The sequence below is a fragment of the Nansenia antarctica genome (assembly GCF_963989245.1).
Source record: "Nansenia antarctica genome assembly, chromosome: 1".
NCBI lineage: Eukaryota > Metazoa > Chordata > Actinopteri > Argentiniformes > Microstomatidae > Nansenia > Nansenia antarctica.
The window spans coordinates 53,761,736-53,781,735 of NC_137674.1; the positions used below are offsets into that span (position 1 = coordinate 53,761,736).

Here is a 20,000-nt window from a genome sequence, read left to right on the forward strand (position 1 = left end):
CACTAGAGAAATGGAGTGACTGACAGAGGGAACAGCGAATGACAGACTGGACTTGAATGATCGACAGCCCCGTCTGGCCAATGAGAGCGGTCGATGGGCCGACCCTGTGGGAGGGGCTTGAATAACAATACGTACGTTCTTCATGAGGAGGCGGAGCTTGTGGATGTCGCTCGCCTGCCGCAGGTCACGGAGCGTGAGGCTGAGCTCGCACGACGTTTCGTACACCAGCGTCTCCATGGTGACCAGGTCGTCGCACAGAGGCTCCAGGCCCGGGATCTCCCGCTCCTTCCCCAGACGGACCAATGAGAGGGCGCAGTCCACCTGATGGACAGAGAGAGCAGCCGATGAGAAAAACAGTGACAAGTGAGCTATGACATCTATCTCTGAAAGCTCAAAAACCTTCTTAAGCATTTTTGATACATTTAAGTCCACCAAGAAAACAGAACAATCGGACAACCAGGTGATCGCTCCAGTTTTCCCGGGGACAAAGCCATTTACCGATCGATTCGGGAAAAAACAAGCGTCTTCCGCGACACACATCGACCATTTGAAGAATAGTATGTCCGAAAATAAGCCAATCACTGGCCTTCCACAGTCATTAGAGAGATCAGAGACCACGTACAGACGGAGCGTGAAGATCATCCATATACTGTAATTCCTCCTAAAAGAGCAACCGATCGATTGCGGTTCACCTGTACGCGGGCAGCACGGCCAGCCAATCGATGAACGGCGACCTGTGGATGGACAGAGTGGGTAGCCAATCGATAGCAAGATGCCTCTAGGCCCCATGGTGATGATTGCCTCCCCCCCCCGCCTTTCAAGGACCACGGCCCTTTGGCTCACCCAGCAGTTGGGTGACACACACACACACACACACACACACACACACACACACACACACACACACACACTCTGCTTCAATGGCATAATGGCATAATGGCTCTGACCCAACCCTGTTCGTCTAGTTTAACTCAATACCCTTTTCTTTAGTGAACACACACACACACACACACACACACGCACACACACACACACACACACACACACACACACACAGCCAAATCACCTTGAGCCACGGCCTAAGCAATTATATACAAGCAGAGAGACACCTATTGATCTCAAGCAGAGTAAAGACTCTCTCCCTCCCTCCCTGCCTTTCTTTACCTCTCTCCAGAGACTGATCCCCAACCTAGCTGAAGACGATTCAGATGTTAAAATCTCACTTTTTAATTACGACCCAGTCCCCCACCCATCCCTCCTTCTCCTCTTTCTATCCCCACTGCTATGTCTTTCAACCTCTTTCATTTCTCTCGCTGCTGCATCACATGCTCCCTCCCTCCCTGATACCTTCTCTCCATCTTTCCCACCCTCCACATTATTCACTCCATACCTCGCTCTCTATGTTCCCTCTTTCCCGTCTCTCTCCCCCTCTGCATCCCACCCTTCATTCTCTCCTTTCTTCCCACGCCTCCTTCCTTCCTTCCTTCTGTTCTTTCTCGTTCTATGTAAGACTAGTAATGTACTTGTAATGTACGACTAGAATAAATCAATTATTAAACAGAGCTGTGTATATGTATAGTAACTAAGTAAAAACTTTTTTTTTAACTGAAAACTGTGGATATTGCATAAAATATGAATACAAATAAATGAGAACTGTGAAAACATTATGTACAGAGAGCCGCATGGTGCAATTAGTGAAGATACTTATTTACAGTCTGTAAACGGTGGTTGTGTTCCATTGGACGTCCTTTTATGGCACAACAGCTCACAAATCTTGCTGCTGTGTTTGTACATTGCTGTTCTTCACCCAGCAGATATGGCAGTTTTTTTGTATTAGTCATGTCTTCAAAATCTTTTGGGGTGTTTGTAATCTGTGGGAAGTACGTTTCTCTGATGTCTTTGTACAGTTGGCAGGTAGTTAAAAAGTGCAGCTCTGTTTCCACCTCATTTTGTGTGCAGCGGGTGCACAGTCTGTCTTGTCTTGGACGCCAGGTCTGCCTGTGGTGGCCTCTCTCCATGGCCAGGCTGTGCTCACTCAGTCTGTACATAGTCAAGGATTTCCTTAGTTTTGGATCAGTCACAATACTCAGGTATTCTGCCGCTGTGTATTCTCTGTTTAGGGCCAAATACCAATTTGCTCAGTTTTTCGGTTGATTCTTTCCAATGTGTCAGGTCTTTTTTTTGGGGGGGGGGGGTTTAGTCTAATGAGGTTTCTGTCTGGAGTCCCAGAACCAGCTGGCTAAAGGGGCATCCCCCTAGAGTCTCTGTAGGTAAGGGCTTTGTTATGGAGCATGTCAGGGTCACTTTCTTTTAGGTGATTATAACATTTAAATGATGTCTTTTGAATGTTTATAATTAATGGGTATCGTCCTAATTCTGCTCTGAATGCGTTATTTGGTGTTTTCCGTTAGATATAGAGAATGGATTTGCAGAACTCTGCATGCAGAGTCTCGATTTTTGATGGCGTAAAAAGTCCTCCTTGCCTTTTCTCTCAGGTCGTTCACAGCTTTGTTGAAGTTACCTGTGGTGCTGATGCTTAGGCCAAGGTAAGTATAGTTTTGTGTATGTTCTAAGGCAATTGTATCTAGAAATAATTAATATTTGTGGTATTGGAAGCTGGGTCTTTTTTGGAAGATCATAACTTTTGTCTATTCACTATCAGGGCCCAGGTCTGGGAGAATTTGTGTAGAAGGTCAAGGTACTGTTGTAGCCCTTCTTTGGTTGGAGACAGCAGCACCAGATCATCTGCAAACAGTAGGCATTTGACTTCTGTGTCTAAATTCTCTCTCGCTGTCTCTCTTTGTTTACCTTCTCTCTCCCTCTCCTTCTCTCCCCCCCCCCCCCCTCTCTCTCTCCCTCCCCCTCCCTCCCTCTCGCTGCTGTGACTGCATAACGTTAGTGCGGCTGTATGAATGTTATCACGTAGCAACATGACTTCTGATCAAACACCATTTCTAATGTACTGTATCTTCATCTTCCTGCCTTTCATTTCCAAGTTTCCCTTCTTCTCCCGTAATTTCCTCCATTCCGTCTCTCTCTCTCTATCTCTCCATCCATCCATCCATCCATCCATCCCTCCGTCTAACAGAGATGAAGGAATGGAGGCTGCTCTCTCTCTGCTCTCTCTGATGCGTTTCCATCTTTTAATCAAAGCCCATTTGCCTCCATTGAAGCGTCCTTCCGACGGTAAACACACTCGAACGAGGATGATTGGGAAAACGAGCGTGACTAAATAAAAGACAGGAAAGAAGGGAGGCATTTCGATTACAAAGCATGGAATGTGAAAGCAGAACTGGTTAAACGTGTATTTCCGTTGTGTGTAGAGAAGTTGGGGGGGGGGGGGGGGGGGGGTCCCAGGGGGCTTCTGTAGTATAGTAATGGGTGAGCGAAGAAAAGGAGGAGGAAAGAGAGACGCAGCCCAATTAAAAAACGAGGGATGCGACGCAAGAGAGCTTATCTGAATCCGGGAGACGAACAGAGGGGGGAGAAAGAAAGAGTGAGGAGAGGAAGAAAAGAGAGGTGCAACCCCCTCCCTCCCTCCCTCCCTCCCTCCCTCTCTCTCTCTCTCTCTCTCTCTCTCTCTCTCTCTCTCTCTCTCTCTCTCTCTCTCTCTCTCTCTCTCTCTCTCTCTCTCTCTCTCTCCATCCCTCCGTCTAACAGAGATGAAGGAATGGAGGCTGCTGTGGAAGAGGGGGAGAACGACAGCATACCCCCCTCTCAGAGAGAGAGAGAGAGAGAGAGAGACAGAGAGACTTTCGTGATGGGCGTAACCGTTCCGTGTGGTGAATAGAGACTAAGGGGAGAGAGGGTGACACAGAGACATCCACCTCATTACGTCTCTGAAGTCATTCAGAACGACGGCACACCAGATGGGCGTCATTTGCACTCACGGGACTATTCCATCGGTTCCATCGCGCCAGGCCTGCTCAATCAAGCACAGCTAAGTATTTTTGAAATGATTTCCAAAAAAACGATTTAAACCCAGTTGGCCAGTTACACCGGCACAACACCAGCTAGGCTGGGGGCTGTTTCCCTCTCGAAGGCAAGTGAGCAGCTAGGGTCCTATTACATTGCCGAAAAATGTCAGTGTTGATCACATCGTCAGTTATTTCCCCAAAAGACTTTCGGAATGGCGTGTAAAGCAGCCTGGATAGTTTATGCTGTTCTTAAAAACTAAGTGGATATCAAAATGTCAACCTCGGCCTCTCCATTTTCAAAACACAGCACTAAATAAATGTACCCATAAATGTATAACGTGAGAGATATGAAGTTGTGGGATATCGTAAAAGAGAAGGAGGGGTATGACTATATAACTCAACTATTTGTGGCTAAGACAACTCTCACAAAACACTGACAAAAAAGCTTGGTTTAAATACTTCATGCATCCATCCTTTCTCCCTTCTACATACATACTTCAAATTGACAACCTTCCTTAACCTCATAGGAGCCAATGGACCCCCATGGGCATCCGAAGTGATATAAAGAGTTTACCTCGATCAATTCTCTTCAAAGATATCACTTTTTTTTTCACAACTTTGCGTGCTACACGATGCCACAATTTTTTTCCAGAGACGGTAAACACGGCCTAAGTCACATCCAGTTTTCTCCAACTGGAGAATGTGTCATGTCCGGTTTCAACGCCGAATTTCCATACCATTGGTCGGCCAACCCAAAAAAATCCCCCCCCCCCAAAAAAAAAAAAAAAAAAATTATCTGATACATGAGAAAGGTCAAAGGTCAAAGATGGTGCCAACATATCTCCAAATGGCCTAAACATATAGGTGTCCGCCTAAACATACCTGTACTAAAACAGGTACAAAGTTGCATTTGCTCACATTACTAGCATCGACTTTGGCACAAGTACTAATAAGACCCTGGAGTACTGATTCCTAGATGATTTGGGCTTATTCATCAGGTTTCCAAGGTGATATTCACTGTAAAAGCTGTTGTTTTTTTAGGCGGAGACTGAATTTGAGATGTTTTATAATGTTCTAGCTCTATTTGCTCTGACACAGTAACATAGATTTTGATTCTGACACTTCTACAGCCACCCCACAGGTGTTAGCTTTCATTTGATAACAATATAATTATGAAGGCCCTTGTGATTGTGGAGATATTCTATATTCACTGTGGGCATGTCATTTCGAGCAGAAAACCAGAAAAATGAGGTGGATAAGATGAGGTTAAAGGTAGACTCCAAGCCATTCCTAGTCTGACTAGATATACATTGTTTGTTTACATACAAGCTTAAACTGGTCAGGCCACCATTTTGTAAACAGGACCAAAAGAGTGTCAGGGGCAGCGGATCACTTATCTACCATGATCGGATAGGTGAAAGTATCACCATGACAGAAGCCGGCTGACTGCCACCTATCCTGCCACCGATCGTAGATCAAATCAGCAATTTCCACACTGAAAGACGGCACGATACTGGGGTAGTGGTGGCCTAGTGAATAATGAGTTGGACTGGTGATCAGAAGGTCATGAGTTCAAATCCCACCTGGGAACACAACCACTAGTGTGCCCTTGAGTAAGGCACTTAGGCCTAAGTTACTCCAGGGAGAGACTCTCCCTGTAATCTCTAACTGTAAGTCGCTTTGGATGAAAGCGTCTGCTAAATGGTTAAAATGTAAAACAATGATACAGATACAACAAAAATGACAGATGACGACATCAAAAGCTAGAGATGTTTCATCACACGGCCCCTAACAACATCTGTAGGAGGAGCCACAGGAAGTCACACGCGCCTGCGGTGGGCAGCAACATCATTTAGCAGACGCTTTTAATCCAAAGCAATTTACAAGTGCTACGAGTAACTAAGTCTACTAACCCTTACTCAAGCACACTAGTGGTGGCGGGATTTGACCTCGCAACCTTCCCATCACCAGTCCAACTCACTATCCACTAGACCACCACTACCCTCCTAGACCACCACTACCCCGCATCCTTCCAAGCTTCCGGGGGAGGAGTGCTCCTGGCAGCTTCCGACGGAGGACCGCAAAACAGACGGGGACGGATGGCGCGATGATGTCATAGATCAGGAAGTCAATCTGCAGTGTCAGTCGAAACGGAATCTCACCAGTGACTGGAGCTGAACGGATGAAAGACCTGAAGCGATGCCGTTTGTCTGTCTCGGGCGATTCTGACTTGATAAAGAGTTGGTGCCTGAGAAACAGCGGCCTACTTGGTGATGTCGCGAGGGCCCCAAGGTTTTTACTAGCTCAGGTCATGTGGTAAAGGAAAAAACTCCAGGCTCCTTTGACACAATTTCTGTGTAATACCATAATTCTAGGAGAATCTAGGAGAAAGTGTGCAACAGTGTGAGAGGAGGCAGGTACCTGTTGAGTCGTGGGATATGCTATGGGTAAAAAGGAGGTGCGACAGTAATTCCCTTCCCCCCCCTGGATGCGGTACCTGTCGTGAGCAGGAGTCAATGTCCTGGGCGCGGCTCAGGTACCAGTCGGTCAGCAGGTCGATGGGGGGCGTGGCCGTACGGAACCTCAGCAGCTCCGCGGCATCCTCGTACAGGAAGTAGGCATCGTCGGGGAGGTTCTGATCCAACACCGTCCTAGCGAAGAGAAGAACAAACCCAGGGGAAGAGCACGGTTGGCCGTCATCATGGGAGACACTAAACAGGCTTTCTTGACTAGCATCCCATTGACAGCCTGAATAGGTCAACAAGCTTAACCACCACCACCACCACCAACAACAACAACAACAACAACAACAACAACAACAACAGCAACAAATACAACAACAACAACCTTAACCGTAACCAAAATGTTAACCGCTGTGGAAATTCAACATGGGTTTTGCTGGTCGGTCTCGTCCTGCTAATTTTTCCCCATCGTCATGGAGTGAACAGCTGGAAAGCTACAGCAGTGCACAGTTATGAAAGAGTACGTCATCTGAGACACACCTGCTGCAGTGATTCTCTCAATTCTGTTATGATACAGTCTGTTCTGCTTTTGAATTCAGTACAACAGGAGTCTCTATCTGTGTGTGTGTGTGTGTGTGTGTGTGTTACTACAGCTCCCACAATGCCACCTGCTAGCTTGGTGGTAGTGTTTGGCTACAGTGAGTCACTGTGTGATGCTTACCTGCACTCCTCCTCCTCACACCAGTCCATGTCTCGGTGCCTCTGCTCATCCCACGCAATCAACACCAGACTGCCCCCCTCATCCAGACTAGGGGGAGGGGTGGGGGATAGGGAGAGAGAGGGGGGGGGGGGGGAGGGAGAGAGAAAGGGGGGGGGGGGGGGGGGAGAGATGGAAAGAGATACATAGTTTATTAACAACATAATTAAAGCAGCAAACAAGTGCATATTGATTACAAACAAACAAACAATCCATGACACCATATTTTCAAAAGCTAGTTTGGACAAGAACACCTCTGTCTGCTCAACCTTCTCCACCATGTGATCTCACTCCTTGATCGCTACCGATTTATCATGGCCATTTAGCATCATTTCAAAGCTCAAAACCACATTTGGCCATTAAGGAAACATGGATGGATGGAGGTTGGGAAAGATAGGCCAGGACACAGACCACAGACTTGAACACTGGTGGAAATCCACCTTAAAACAAAGTGCAGAACAGCTCCCCGCAGCAAAGAAACAAACCATTTACGACTTCCCTCCCCGAGTAATAGTCTCATATAAATCAGAGGACTTTTATTTTCTGAAACAACACCTGCTTCCAAGAGCAAGTAGGACTGGGAGGGAACCAGAGAAAGGCTGAGGCAGTAAATAACACAATACTTTTATTTTCTAAAAGAGCACATACTTGGGTAGTAAATAACGGTGAGACTTTTATTTTTGGAAAAAAAAGAAAAAGGTGTGTGTTTGGGTTGTAAATAACGAGGACTTTTATTTTCTCAAAGCACAGTTGGTGCGACGCTTCATTTCTCCCCTGTCTCCTTGATTCTGACAAGCCTGCGGGAGATAAAAGGAGAAGAGAAAAAGAAAAAAAAAGAGGGAAAAAAAAAAGAAATAAGGAAGAAAAATTACGAGTGACAACGCTTCCTCGCGTGCCGTCGCCGTGGCGACCCTGAGACAACCACAAGGTCTGATGGGAAACGAGGGACAGTTTTTTTTTAAAATCTTTTACCAGACGAGATTTATTATGCGTCGCATTATTTATTTCTTCGTCTGTAGACAGAAAATATGTAGTGTCACTGTAAAGCTTGGGGAGATACAGTATTCTACAAATCATCCAGCCTCGGCCTCTTGTGGGCTGTATAAAACACGGCGTAGCGCTTTTTAACAAGAACTATCATTTATCACGCTGTTTACAGACTACATGTGAGGCACTGCATATATAAATGCATGATGACGAAGGGGAAAATAAGTCTATTCCTTGGGTTTAATGAACCTGATTAAACTAATATTCCAGGGGTTTCATTGCTATAAATGAATCGCAAAGGGTTTTCAGTAATTCAATAAAAGGTCACCGGAAAGTTGATGAAATGTTTACACAGGACACTAAACACACACACCTCTCTCTCTCTCTCTCTCCCTCTCTCTCCCTCTCGCTCCCTCTCTCTCCCTCTCCCTCTCTCCCTCTCTCTCTCTCTCTCTCTCTCTCTCTCTCTCCCTCTCTCCCTCTCTCCCTCTCTCTCTCCCTCCCTCACCCCCCCCCCCTCCTCGTTCACTTCCTTTAAACTAAACTCACCCAGGGAATGGAGTAAACAAGAGACAGGGCATCAATGAGAAGAATGCTTTATTCTATTAATCTTCCTAATCTACTCTACATCACCCTCTACTCAAGACAGAGGGAGGGAGGAAGGGAGGGTGAAGGAGAGAGTGTGAAGTGGGCTTCGATTCTGGAGCAGCGTTCGTGCGTGTGAGTGTGTGCGTGTGTGCGTGCTTGCATGTGTGTGCGCGAGATCAAGAGAGAAAAAGAGAAACATGTAGGAAAGTGTGTGAGAGTGTAAGTGTGTGTGCAAGAGAGTGGCACAGTACCACACACCGTATTCAAACAAGCGTGTGTACAAAGGCTCCTTTTGAGGGGGAAAAATAGAAAAACCCTCTCAAAACCTCTTCTATATTGAGATGAAGAAGTATTTCGAGTGAGTCCCAGAGCGCCGCCTCCACGCCGCTGTCACTGGAGCACGACTCCCAGCCTCGCAGGGCCAGGGGGCCTGGCTCAGGGGCCCCATGCCGTCTGCTGCAGAGCGGAGCCCTGCCCGACCGCAGTTAACACTCACAGACTGGGGAAAGAAGGAATATGCCCTACAGCACAGAGCCGTGATGGATGCCCACTGCAGCGCTGACTGACCTCCAAAAAACAGTAGAGAGTGTGTCTGTGTGTGGGGGGGGGGGGGTGTAAGGGAGGGGAAGGGGAGGAGGAAGAGAGGAGAGGAAAAGAGGGAGGATGAAGAAGGGTGGGGGGGTGGCTGAAAAAAGGGGGACAAGGAGCTTGGAAAGTGAAGAAGCGAGGATGAGAAGGGGGAATGAGGAAGGAGGGAGAGAGGAGGGGGGAGAGGAGGAGAGGAAAGGAGGGCGAGGAAAGGAGGATATGAAGATAAAGAGGGGAGCAATGGCTTTTTTCCCCCTCTCTCTCTCCCCCTCTCTTTGCACACTACTGCAGGCTTCCAACCAGCACAAATTGAAAGGTGGAGACAATGAGAGAGAAAGGTGTGTCTGTGTGTGTGTGTGTGTGTGTGTGTGTGTGTGTGACAGGGGGAGAGAGAGAGAGAGGGTGGGGGGGGGGGGTAGGGGGAGAGAGAGAGGGTGGGGTAGGGGGAGAGAGAGAGAGGCAGCTATTATTGTGTCTATGTGATTTGTTTGCTTTAGATTGTGTGTAAATTTAGAACCGGCAATTATTTCTCTGTCCTTGCATTTCAAATCTCTGTTTGACATCGTCAGCTCCTATGGAGTGTGTGTGTGTGAGTGTGTGTGTGTGTGTGTGTGTGTATGCATATATAGTAATCCCATGGGACCTCCGAAGAGCACTGGCGTGTGAAAACAACAGAATAAGAAAAACAGACCTCTGATTGTACAGTGTGTGTGTGTGTGTGTGCGTGTGTGTATTAGCGGATGTGGGAGTCTATGTGCATTGCATTTGCATTAGTGTGTGTGAGTGTGAGTGTGTGTGTGTGTGTGTGTGTGTGTGTGTGTGTGTGTATTAGCGGATGTGGGAGTCTATGTGCATTGCATTTGTATTAGTGTGTGTGTGTGTGTGTGTGTGTGTGTGTGTGTGTGTGTGTTCTTACCAGGCCTCTGGCAGTAGGATGGTGTATTCGTGAGGTGAGGTGGTTTCTGGGAAGTTGTACAGGATGGCGAGTCGATGCTGGAGAAGCTCTGCTCCATGATAGGTGAACAGAATATCCAAGGCCTGCACGTTACTCTCCTACACACACACACACACACACACACACACACACACACACACACACACACACACACACACACACACACACACACTATGTCAGACCACTTTTAAGTAATAATAATAAAGGGGCAAGAAGACATCCAGTAGGAGAGAGACAAAGAGAGAGAGGGAAAGGGGGAGAGAGAGAGAGACATAGCGACAGAGGGAGAGCGAGAGACAGTCAGACAGACAGACAGACAGACAGAGAGAGAGAAGGCCACAAAGGAGGGGAGAATGAAAGGAAAGAGGGAGAACAACGCCCAATCCCATTTCTCTTTTTTACCCCTACCCCTCATTTAGGAGTGGCACTCGCTTTTCGGCTTGCCCCTCGGAACAGAATTACAAGGGGTAGTGGTTGAAATCTTCCCCCTATGAAATAGGACAACCCTTCAAATCCCTGATACGCCATCAGTAGTATCATAGAAAAGCATTGACGCTTGTGATTCGTTCACAACTTCAGTTTCACGCTATCAATCGATCAAACAAGTCATCAAATAAATAAGAACAACGCTTCATTATCAGGCCAGTTCATGATAGAATAGCGGTGCTCTGTAGGCTATCAACCCGTGCTCCTACCCTGCCAGCCTGCACTGATATTAGAGGAACAGTGCAACAGTGGTACTGCTGGACTTAAGTTAAATATCGGGCGTCATATGCCATCTACGGGGGGAAATGCGACATGGAAATATGTCAAAATGCGGGACTGTCATGCACATATCAACCTTAAAACATTGTTTTAACGTTAGATAATTAGCTACATTAACAGCATAATAGCGATTTTTTTGGTTATGCTTGTTATAAAGAAAAGCTCTATAATACATTGAAATTATATTAAACTAAGACAACACGATGGTTCTCATAATTGAAAAAAAACGTTATCGAAGAAAATAATTACATTTGTGGCTTTCTTTTGTTTTCTTTTGCTAGTGAGATCTCCAGTATCTTGCCGATGATTCGCAGGCATTCTGGGATTTCGCATAACACCGTTCGGAGTGTACATCTGAAAAAAACATTGTTTGGAGGGCTACCTCCATGTAGCGGAGGGGTAGGGCTAAAATGGAGGGCCAAGGGGTGAATTGGGATTTGGCCCAAGTATGCAACATGACAGGAGGAAGGGGGGGGGGGGGATGAAAGAAGGGGTGGCTAAGAAAGGATAGAGGGAGAAAGAGATAAAGAGGGGTATTTTACCCTGGCGTAGGTTCTTGCTGACAGAACGATATTCTGATTGCGGAACCTCTTAAAGAACTCAGCGTCGTATCTCTGCTCTGCAGCGTGTGGACCTCCGAGTATCTCCTATAGAGAGAGATGGAGGGATGGAGGGAGGGGGGGAGGGAGAAGAGAGAGACAGGCAGAGAGGGAGAGAGACAGAGAGAGAAAGAGAGAAAAAGGCAGAGAGGGAGAGAGAGAAAAAGAGAGAGAGAGACACAGAGAGAGAGAGAGAGAGAGAGAGAGAGAGAGAGAGAGAGAGAGAGACAGACAGACAGACAGGCAGACAGACAGACAGAGAGAGAGAGAGAGAGAGAGAGAGAGAGAGAGAAAGAGAGAGGGAGGGAAATATAGGGGAGAGAGAAGGAGAAGAGGGAAAAATAGGGGAGCCGAGAGGGGGGGGGGGGGGGAGAGGGAGAGGGGGGGGGAAGAGGAAGAAGGAGAGGTTGGATAGAAGAGGAGATAAAATGAGAGGGAAAGAGAGAGAGAGTAGGAGAGAGAGGGATGAGAGAGGGGATTGTGATGACAAATGAATGCCTTGGGTAAATGCAGAGTCATCAATGATGGTATTTAACATCCTGGCAATGGGATGTATTGTCCTTTGGTTTGGAACAGTTTTGAGGTGTGTGTGTGTGTGTGTGTGTGTGTGTGTGTGTGTGTGTGTGTGTGTGTGTGTGTGTGTGTGTGTGTGTGTGTGTGTGTGTGTGTACTGGCATTTAGTGTCTTTTTTTTAATATACTTTATTTTTATAGTCACATAAAAATACAACAATAATACAACAAAACACAGCAGAACAAACAATTGGTCATCCATGCGTTCATACATACGGGTCAATGACGTGACGTGCATATTTTTGTGTCATGTATATTATTTCCATTTAAAAATAGATTAATCAATTCAAGTCATATATGATTTTATTCTATACAACATGGTTAGTTTGAATGTATTGTCAGTACATTCTAATAATATGGATTACTTTGTGTTTTAGCATCTCAAACCCCCAAAATGTCAGGTGGCGCAACCGTCTCAACAAAGGATCAGATTAAGAACACTGTTAAAAGTGGTATTTTAATAATAATATATTCAATATAAAATACTGTGGCATGATTTTATGAGCCTGCGAGAGCGGGGGCGGAAGATGGCTCATCGGCAGACAACCCGGTAACGAACACAGGAACGGAACAGACTACGAGATTGATGATCAGCATACCTGAGGCTCCGACAGCTACAGCAGGACACACGCTCCAGAACTGCGTATGTGGTTGGACAAAGGTTACTTCCACCCATGGCCTGAAGATACACCAGGGCAAGAAAGGGTGCCTAAAGAAGGGTCAACAGGGAAGTCGCATCGACAGCTACTTTTTGAGAAGCAGGCCGAGTCAGTCGACTGAAGTTCAGCAGCAGGACACACACCACAGTCTGCAGGACATCAACATCCCTGTCCCAGAGGAGGAAGAACAAGGCACAGGAGAGCAACCTGAATCCAACACATCACGACCACCAGCAGAGAAGAAGATCCAGGGGCGAAGGCCATTAGTCAAGTGGCCAAAGTCCTGCAACAAGACGCTGTGGAAGGAGGTCAACACTGATCTCTGCAACATCCTAGAAGGGATCAGAGGCACCACCATGAAGAAGTTGGAGAGAATGGGCAACCTCATCTATGCCTATGGAGTGGAACAGTTCGGAGTGGTCGAAGGCAAACGATCTACTCAGTCAATTCCCACCAAGTCCAGAAGGCAGACAGAAATAGACCGACTAGTCAAGGAGAGGAGGCAGCTGAAGAAGCAATGGAGGAAGGCCACAGAGGAGGAGAAGGAGGGAATAAACCTGCTGCAGGAAGAGATTAAGAGCAGGCTTACAACACTGAGGAGAGCTGAAAATCTCCTGAAGAGGCGCAGAAGGAAGGAGCAAACAAGATCACGCTTCTACAAAGATCCTTTCAAATTTGTGAAGACTCTCTTCACAAAGGAGAAGAGCGGAAGTCTCTCTGTGGCAAAGGCCCACCTGGAAGAACATCTGAAAAAGGGCTGCACAGATGACCGACACCAGGAAGAGGTCACGCTCCCACCTGACATGCCACCAGTCAATCCACCAGAGCACGAACTAGATATCAGTCCACCCAGGTGGAGTGAAGTAGACAACACTGTGCGTAGAGCAAGGGCCGCGTCAGCTCCAGGTCCCAACGGAGTTCCATACAGGCTCTACAAAAACGCACCAGATGTCCTGAGATTCCTCTGGAAGCTGATGAAAGTTGTGTGGCAAAAGAAGGCGATACCAACGTCCTGGCGGAGAGCCGGAGGGATCCTTATCCCCAAGGAAAAGGACTCAACAGAAATCGGACAGTTCCGGCAGATCAGCCTTCTAAATGTCGAGGGAAAAATCTTCTTCAGCGTGGTCGCTCATAGGCTGGCATGATACCTGCAAAGAAACAACCTGATTGACACGTCAATCCAGAAAGCAGGCATCTCAGGCTTCTCAGGGTGTGTCGAACATGCTAGTGTCATCTGGCATCAGATCCTAAGCTAAACAAACTGGTGAAGAAGGCCAGCTCTGTGGTGGGGACCGGGCTGGACAGCCTAGAGGTGGTGGCAGAACAGAGGATGGGGAAAAAACTGGCGGCCATGCTGGCCAATCCCTCCCACCCGATGTACTGCGAGCTGGCAGGGATGAGGAGCAAGTTCAGCCACAGATTTGTTCTCCCCCGTCAAAGTACAAAAAGATTTGGACAGTCCTTTATTCCAGCTGCACTCCGACTCTACAACCAGGCCCTGCAGGGTGGGGGAGACCTGGAGATGGAACTTTTGGAACTTTTTACTTATTGAGCCTGCACTGTTTTATGTTTTTTATTGAATGTTTTTCTGTTTTCTGTACTGAATGTTTTCTGCCCTAACTGAGCTGTTTGACAACAACATTTCCCCATTGGGGACAATAAAGGTTTTCAATCAATCAACCCAGGTCGCCAAGAAGGAGGGAACGGACCTCCACGTGGTGTTCCTGGATCTCGCGAATGCCTTTGGCTCAGTCCCTCACAACCTCCTGTGGACAGCCTTCGACTACTTCAGGATCCCACCAGCTCTCACAACCCTTGTCAAGGCCTACTTCCAGGACGTCCAGCTCTGCGTGACCACAGCAGAGTACACCACAGCATGGCAACATCTGGAAGTGGGAATCATGGCCGGCTGCACCATCTCCCCGCTGGCCTTCACCATGGCCATGGAGGTCATTATTCGGGCCTCTCGATGGGTGGTTGGCGGACAGCGAATAAGACCTGGGCTGAGGCTGCCGCCGATCAGAGCCTACATGGATGACCTCACAACACTCACCACGACCAAGGCTTGCACAGTACGGCTACTAAGAAAGCTCCAGGAAAACATTGAGTTGGCTCGCATGAAGATCAAGCCGAGCAAGTCCAGAAGCATCTCCATTGTCAAGGGGAAGCTGTCAGACCACCGCTTCCACATTGGCAAAGATCCCATTCCAACGGTCTCTGAGAAGCCTGTGAAGAGCCTAGGTCGTTGGTATGATGCCTCCCTCAAAGATAAAGAGCAAGTAGAGCAGCTCAGGAAGGAGGTAGCCAGCGGCCTGGAGAACATCGACAGAACCCTGCTTCCTGGCAAGCTGAAGCTCTGGTGCATGCAGTATGGACTACTTCCACGTCTCCTGTGGCCACTAACCCTCTATGAAGTTCCTCTCTCAAAGGTGGAAAAGCTGGAGAGACTGGTCAACTCATATGCAAGGAAGTGGCTTGGCCTTCCCAGGTGCCTCAGCAGCATTGGGCTCTACGGCAAAGGGATGTTACACCTGCCCATTTCCAGTCTGACAGAGGAGTACAAGTGTGCCAAAGTCAGACTGGAGATGATGCTTCTGGATTCGAATGATCCATTTGTAGCCCAAGCTGCCCCCATCCTGGCCACTGGGAGGAAGTGGACCCCATTGGCTGCAACTGAGCAGGCAAAGGCAGCACTCAGACACAGGGACATTGTGGGCCGAGTGCAGGAGGGGAGGAGTGGTCTTGGCCTCGGGATTAGTACACCGGCCTGGAGCAAGGCCAATCCATCTCAGAGACGCAAGCTGGTGGTCCAGGAGGTACGTCGGGAAGAGGAAGCAGGAAGGCGCGCACAAGCTGTGGCGCAGGCAAAGCAAGGGCAGTGGATGGCATGGGAAGGAGTGGAAAAGAGGAAGATCTCCTGGAAAGATCTGTGGGAAATGGAGGCATTCAGAGCGAGCTTCACCATCAGGGCTGCCTACGATGTCCTGCCTTCTCCTGCAAACCTAAGCCAGTGGTATGGCGAAGACCCCACGTGCCCTCTATGTCAAAGTCCAGCAACACTGAAGCACATCTTAGTGGGATGCAAGACCAGCCTCACCCAAGGCCGTTACACCTGGCGGCACGACCAGGTGCTAAGGTGTCTTGCAGCAGTGCTGGAAAGTCAACGGACAAGTGTGAACGCCCTTCCTCCCCCATCATCCCGGTGGCAGCCAGCACCATTTGTTCGGGAGGGCGAGGGTCAAGCCAGCCTCACCACCATAAGACCAGACACTGGGCAGCTGGGCAGAGCACGGGACTGGAAGCTGCTGGCAGACTTGGACAAGAAACTCTGCTTCCCAGCTGAGATCGCAGCCACCAACCTGCGACCAGACCTTGTGCTGTGGTCAGCCTCGCTCAAGCTCGTTTACATCATCGAGCTCACTGTGCCCTGGGAGGGTGCAGTGGAGGAGGCCTACGAGCGGAAGAGGCTGAGGTACACTGAACTCGCAGCAGATGCCCAACAACAAGGCTGGACAGCGAAGGTACGCCCAGTGGAAGTAGGCTGCAGAGGGTTCGTAGCCACCTCAACATCCAGGCTACTCAGGGAGATGGGAGTGCGAGGGAAGACCCACCGGCAGGCAATCAAGGACCTCTCCAGGGCTGCTGAAAAGGGGAGCCAGTGGCTGTGGATGAAGAGAAAGGACTCGACCCGGGCGTTCAAATGAGCTGATCGCATCTAGGGAGTGAACCTGGGACGCTGGGATTCACTGCTGAACCCTCTGGAGGTGTCGTGGGCTTATCAGCGAAACATTCATGAAGGAGGGCGCCCACTTGACAACCCAAAGGATGCCATCGCTCATTTGAACACCACAGAGTCTCATCGGTGCCTTAAGTATGTATGTATCGAGGGATATCAACATCTAGTCCTACATAACAGATTTGAAACCTTTCAAATAAACACACATTTACAAATAACAATAGTTTTAAAGCTATTGAGATAATTGAGGAACTTTTGTCCGGTAAAAAAATGTCCTCAAATGTCAGGGTGGCACAACCGTAAACATGGGACTTTTATTTTGAAATCAAGAGACTATTGCATCAGCCAAATGTTTCATCATCCAGAGGACCCTGTCTGACATCTGTGGCTGAGTGAAAAGATTTGTAGAGCGCTCTCAAATATTGATAAAAATATATAATCTGTATACAGATGTTATAGTAATGGTAATACAAATTGTCAGGTCAAACAGTCATGATTCAGTAAACATCCCCTAATTTCTCGGCCTGTTGATTTAGTGAAACGGTCATTCTCTTCATGCTTTGAATATTTGTGGAGGTAGACTGTAGGTGGAGGTAGACTGTAGGTGGAGGTAGACTGTAGGTGGAGGTAGACTGTACACATTGAGCCAGTCCTCCTCCGAGATGACCAGTCCAGATTCCTTCTCCCATTTTAATCTAACCTTATTTGTTGAGTGTTTCTTATTGGATTGGACACTCAAATATAATGATGAGACAAGCTCCCTGTTATCATTATTTGTACATAGAACAGCCATGGGTGGGGTCATTTGACCAAGTGAGTAAAATTTTTTGTATACCTTAGCACTCGATCAAATTTCAGGACCCTCCTTTCATGGCTTTTCCTAGATATGTGCGTTCTACCACCCAGTATCCTTACATTTTCAAAATCACATCAAGATAAGCTAGTATAAAGCTATTTTGCAGTTTTTCTGTGTAGGAGGCAAATTTACAAGAGGCGCCAACTAGTGGTCTTTGTGTGTAAGTAGCAGCTTCCCATTGCAAAGACTAGGCAACGCTAAGAGTAGGTGAAATAGGCACAGCTGTCCTAGTGTTAATAAATATGTCAACCAAGTTGGTATCACCTTTCTCCATAGGCTTTATCACCTCGTTAAGTAGGTTCTGATTTGTAAATACCCCCCCCCCCACACTTTTTTTCGAAACCATATGTATCAGAAGAGATGCCAATTCTGTACCAATGCTTGAACTGCCGGGTCAAAGGCAACCCATCTCAACTGTCTAGACTGACTGGCATTTAGCCTTGAGGATTTTGTGAGTGTGTATATTGTGCTGCCTGGCATCTCGTTTCACGAAGTGTGTGTGTGTGTGTGTGTGTGTGTGTGTGTGTGTGTGTGTGTGTGTGTGTGTGTGTGTGTGTATGAGGACAGTGCCAGCTCTAGTCTCAATGATAAAATATCTACTACCCTATCCCTCGACATCCTCGAGATATGGATTATATCTCAAAAATATTACGAGTCTAGTTACTATGGCAACATAAATAACTTGTTTTTCTCCATGTTCAACATCTCCTCCAGACAAGATTTCGCTGTCTGGGGAAATCAATAGGTATCAAGAATGAGTTCTGAGTCCAACGTTTACTGTAGTGTCTCTGGTTTATTTGTGGTTAATTTGCAGTGGAAAGCCTTACCTCGTATGTGGCCAAGCGGTCGAGGTAGGACAGCAGCTTCAGCCTGCTCCGGCAGAGCTCCTTCTGCTCCAGGGTCAACCTGTGGGGGAGAGACCGCAAATCAACCACTCATGACTGCAAATCAACCACTCATGACTGCAAATCAAACACTCATGACCGCAAATCAACCACTCATGACCACGGGGACTCAAACACAAACGTGGTCTCTTGATTAAATCTATACTGTATTGGACCACAAATCAACCAGTTCTGAATAGAACCCCCAAGAGTACCAGCCCTGTCACTAAATAAAGACCACAATTCAACAGACACACACACACACACACTTTGCCTGTAGGTGTCATTCTCTCTCTGTGTCATTCTCTCTCTCTCTCTCTCTCTCTCTCTCTCTCTCTCTCTCTCTCTCTCTCTCTCTCTCTCTCTCTCTCTCTCTCTCTCTCTCTCTCTCTCTCTCTCTCTCTCTCTCTCTCTCTCTCTCTCTCAAACACACACGCGCACGCACACATACACACATATTTGTGTTTTCCTCCTAATATCAATCATATTATTCATCAATATTCGATTATCAACAGGCACAAATCAACAAACAAGGCTGAAGAGCCAGTCCAATCATTCAACAAAGACCGCAAATCAACCATACCACGACCGCCTTCTCGACCTCTACTGGACATCCTGACCGCAAATCAACCACGAAAGAAACCGTCAGAAGAACCGCAATACCCAGTCTGACCGTGAATCGAACCACGGAGCCTCAAGCCCCAACACCAAGACGCATTAACCACAACCTCTTCCATCCCGACCGTAATTCAACCACAAAAGAACTTGTCGAAAACCACAACGTCCAGGGAGGACCAAGTCGGATCACTGAATAAGGGCCCGTGAATCGACCGTACACGACCGTCGGGACCTGACCGCGACACCACCGCAGGGACCGGTTTAATCCCCAATTACTGCTCTCGTACGGAGCCTTATCGGTGTTCTTCACACGGAGACTTACAGAGATTAGCCCAGCACTAGCAGCTAACCGCTACATCAAAGAGGTGACTGCACACACACTGTCACATTCACACAACGCCCTTCATTACTGGGCCCCTTCAGAGGGACGGGGAGGGAGGGAGGGATGGAGGGATAGAGAGAAAGACAGAGAGAGAGAGGGAGGGAGGGAGAGAGACAGAAAGAGAGACAGAGAGAGACTGAGAGAGACAGAAAGAGGTCACAGATGTTATGAAACTGCGACAGAGAACAGAAGAGAGAGACAGAAAGAGAGAGAGAGAGAAGGAACACAATTAATGTTGCAGAAGTTGTACACTTCCATACATAAGTGGCCGTCTAAGTGTGCTTGAAAGGCCAGGACGTCATGGTAAGGCTGGCTCCCACTGTGACCTGGAGCTACTGTAAGGACATGTGACACTTTTATAGCACTGTCAGAGAATAGAGCTACAGGGTTAGATTCAGGGTGTATGTATGTATGTATGTATGTGTGTGTGTGTGTGTGTGTGTGTGTGTGTGTGTGTGTGTGTGTGTGTGTGTGTGTGTGTGTGTGTGTGTGTGTGTGTGTGTAGGGAGATGGGTACAGGAGCTGACAGCGAGTAGAAATGTCATTATCAACCCACAATGTGTCATCAGACACTGCCTAATGTAGGGAGACTGGACCTTGATTGCCTGGGTTACTCTGCCCCCCCCCCCCCTCTGAGTGTGTGTGTGTGTGTGTGTGAGAGAGAATGTGCGTGTG

At 47.7% G+C, this 20,000-nt stretch overlaps 1 protein-coding gene across 1 annotated transcript in view; it reads right to left on the minus strand.

Moving 5' to 3' along the window:
- Positions 1 to 20,000, minus strand: part of nbas (NBAS subunit of NRZ tethering complex) — a gene marked incomplete at its 5' end in the record, with an annotated part of 211,318 nt that overhangs the window by 142,653 nt on the left and 48,665 nt on the right. Inside the window, 6 exon segments of the mRNA XM_080550415.1 lie at positions 136 to 321; positions 6,415 to 6,568; positions 7,101 to 7,187; positions 10,216 to 10,352; positions 11,562 to 11,666; positions 18,269 to 18,347. Coding sequence (XP_080406541.1) covers positions 136 to 321; positions 6,415 to 6,568; positions 7,101 to 7,187; positions 10,216 to 10,352; positions 11,562 to 11,666; positions 18,269 to 18,347 — 748 coding nt within the window.